Source organism: Pinus tabuliformis, chromosome X (genome assembly GCF_031772625.1).
Source record: "Pinus tabuliformis cultivar Carrire ecotype Pingquan chromosome X, CPIR1, whole genome shotgun sequence".
Lineage (NCBI taxonomy): Eukaryota > Viridiplantae > Streptophyta > Pinopsida > Pinales > Pinaceae > Pinus > Pinus tabuliformis.
Genome location: NC_142308.1, coordinates 448,507,217 through 448,509,596, shown reverse-complemented (window position 1 = coordinate 448,509,596; position 2,380 = coordinate 448,507,217). Strand labels below are relative to the sequence as shown.

At 33.6% G+C, this 2,380-nt stretch overlaps 1 protein-coding gene across 1 annotated transcript; it reads right to left on the bottom strand.

Annotated features, from left to right (window-relative positions):
- Positions 1-874: 874 nt before the first annotated feature.
- Positions 875-2,093, bottom strand: LOC149140509 (glutathione S-transferase F10-like). Its single transcript, XM_089446794.1, has 3 exons — positions 1,871-2,093; positions 1,625-1,673; positions 875-1,538 (listed from the first exon to the last, which is right to left on the bottom strand). The coding sequence occupies exons 1-3, from the start codon at positions 2,018-2,020 to the stop codon at positions 1,093-1,095; spliced, it is 645 nt and encodes a 214-aa protein (XP_089302920.1). The 5' UTR covers positions 2,021-2,093; the 3' UTR covers positions 875-1,092.
- Between the last annotated feature and the right edge of the window lie 287 nt (positions 2,094-2,380).

The following is a 2,380-nucleotide window of genomic DNA, read 5'->3' as shown; positions in this document are numbered from 1 at the left end:
TTTTGTCTCCTTAATCCACTCTTATTAACACAATAATTAAAGTAAGAATAATAACAATTGTTATATTTTAAACAAATATGTTGATGAAATTTTTATGATATTATATCATCAAATATATTTTTCTATCAATATTTTGATATTCATAAAATGTTATAATTAAAAAAGGAAAAAAAAGCTATAATAAAACAACCTATTATTCAAAAGTTAATTACAAGTTAATTTTTGTGTCAAGAGGTGCTATGGAAGTCAATATGGAAGAGATGTGAAGGTGTTAGATGTAATGTATTACACATTACATATGTCAAAGATACATTGAAAAATATATACAGAAAAATAAAGATAACTAAAGACAATTAAATGTTCACTAAAAGAGGTTTGTAGAAGAGATGTGATTCCTGTATAGTGGATTTGTGCTTAAGATGGATACATTTTCATCTTAAATTATTAAAACTTTTTTGTTATGATATTTTTTGAGAACTGAACCATACTCATTTTTAATATAAAACTCATACAAATATATTTTAATTTTAATAATGTTAATTTTATTTTTTTTATTAATCAAAACAAAAAAAATTATTTACATCTCTAGAGCTATTGAAATTCTCCTAAACTAGGTTGTAAATAACTATATAATTTAATATCATTTTAATAAATTAAAATAAATATTAAAAAAATTCTTAAAAACAAAACAAAATAACAATAATTTAGCATCATCCAAACTGGTAAGCAAATGTAAAAGTCATGAAAGTCTTATCCTGATCATTTTTATAGAGCAAACACTAAGTTTTACATCTGAAATCGAAATGAAAAGGAAGTCAACTAAAAGTCATGAAAGGCTTATCCCGATCATTGCGATATGTCAAAACCTAACACATGAAAAGAGAAGAGAATCCACTCAAAGTATTGAAAGTTTTATCCGGATCATTGCGATATAGCAAAACCTATCACATGCATGACTTTCATTTACTATGAAATGAAAATATGAAAGTCATAATAATATAGGATTTGCCTTACCCATTTATTATATTTATTTATTTAGCTAGCCCTGGTTGTCTGCCTGCTCCATACAGACTCTACAGTCGATTCTCTTCATTATGGAGCTTTTTCAGTGACTTTCTTCCACGTAGGGCGAGATGAGATGTCTTTCCACCAGGCCTTCACATGTTTTCTCGACGATATCAGATCTCCCTTTCCGCAAACTGTGACCAGGTAGTGGGTAGTCGCCAGATGTTGCAGGTCGGCCAAGCTGAAGAAATCACCCGCCAAGTACTTGCTGTTTGACAACCTCTCCTCGTAAATATCCAACAATTTTCCCACCTTCTCCACATTCAGTTCCACTACTGCTTCGTCTGTGGTGCCTCCCTTCTTTGGGACGAACACGATTTGAGACAATATGGTCAAAGCAGGGGAATTGTAAGACTGTCCTTCTACCTCACACCACTGCTCAACCAGGGCTTCTTCCGACAGACTGTTTCCATACAGCTCAGTGCCCTGGCCCTTGTACTTTTTGGCCAAATATTTGAGGATGCCTCTCGATTCTGTTACTCATCACCAACGAAATATAAACGAAATATAAACGTGAAAGAAACCTATGCTTAGATTATGGGGATGTGTAGAAATTTACCGAATAAGGTGAGATCCCCATCTTGGATAGTGGGCACAACTGCAAACGGCTGCAGCACAACAAGAAAACGGCGGAGGGAAAATGTTGATTAAGAACAAAATAGTTTGTTTTTTTTTCGATTTAACTTTTAGAGTAGTTCTCAAGTATATATAACATCAAAACAATCACATGTTACTAAACCATTATAACATTAAAACAATCACATGTTACTAGGAATCTAAATAAAAATAAATAATTTTTTCTTACATTGAGAGCGAGATATCGGGGTTGCAGGTGATCACCAGCAGCGGGGTCTACGACGACCAACTCGTAATCAACTCGCTTCTCCTTCAAACAGCAAAGAACCGTTCTGGTGGTTATGGATCCGCTATAGCCGAGTACCTTGATCGTCGCCATGAAATAATATGATGCTCTCTGAAACAGCTGCTAAGGTATGCAAAATGGATTGATGGGTGGTTCACAGAAGAAAAGCGATCTTTTAAATAATGTCGGAGGCGAGAACTGTTCAACTGCAGCAGAAGAGATGTCCAGCACGTGGGATTTGAAAATATAATATATATATTCAAAATGGATTGATGGGTGGTTCACAGAAGAAAAGCGATCTTTTAAATAAAGCAGAAGAGATGTCGAGCACGTGGGATTTGAAAATATTTGAAAATATATCTATATTCGTAGTAGAAGTCCATTCCAAGCCTATGGATATATATTTATATTCGTAGTGGGGATGGCCCAGAAGTCCATTCCATTAATCCTAAA

What these genes read in the sequence shown, in the direction of transcription:
- LOC149140509 (XM_089446794.1), bottom strand. Translation starts at nt 2,020, where the DNA reads ATGGCGACGATCAAGGTACTCGGCTATAGCGGATCCATAACCACCAGA. An exon ending in CCCGATATCTCGCTCTCAAT is followed by an intron (nt 1,674 to 1,870) that starts GTAAGAAAAAAT and finishes GTTGTGCTGCAG; the next exon opens with CCGTTTGCAGTTGTGCCCAC. An exon ending in TGGGGATCTCACCTTATTCG is followed by an intron (nt 1,539 to 1,624) that starts GTAAATTTCTAC and finishes GATGAGTAACAG; the next exon opens with AATCGAGAGGCATCCTCAAA.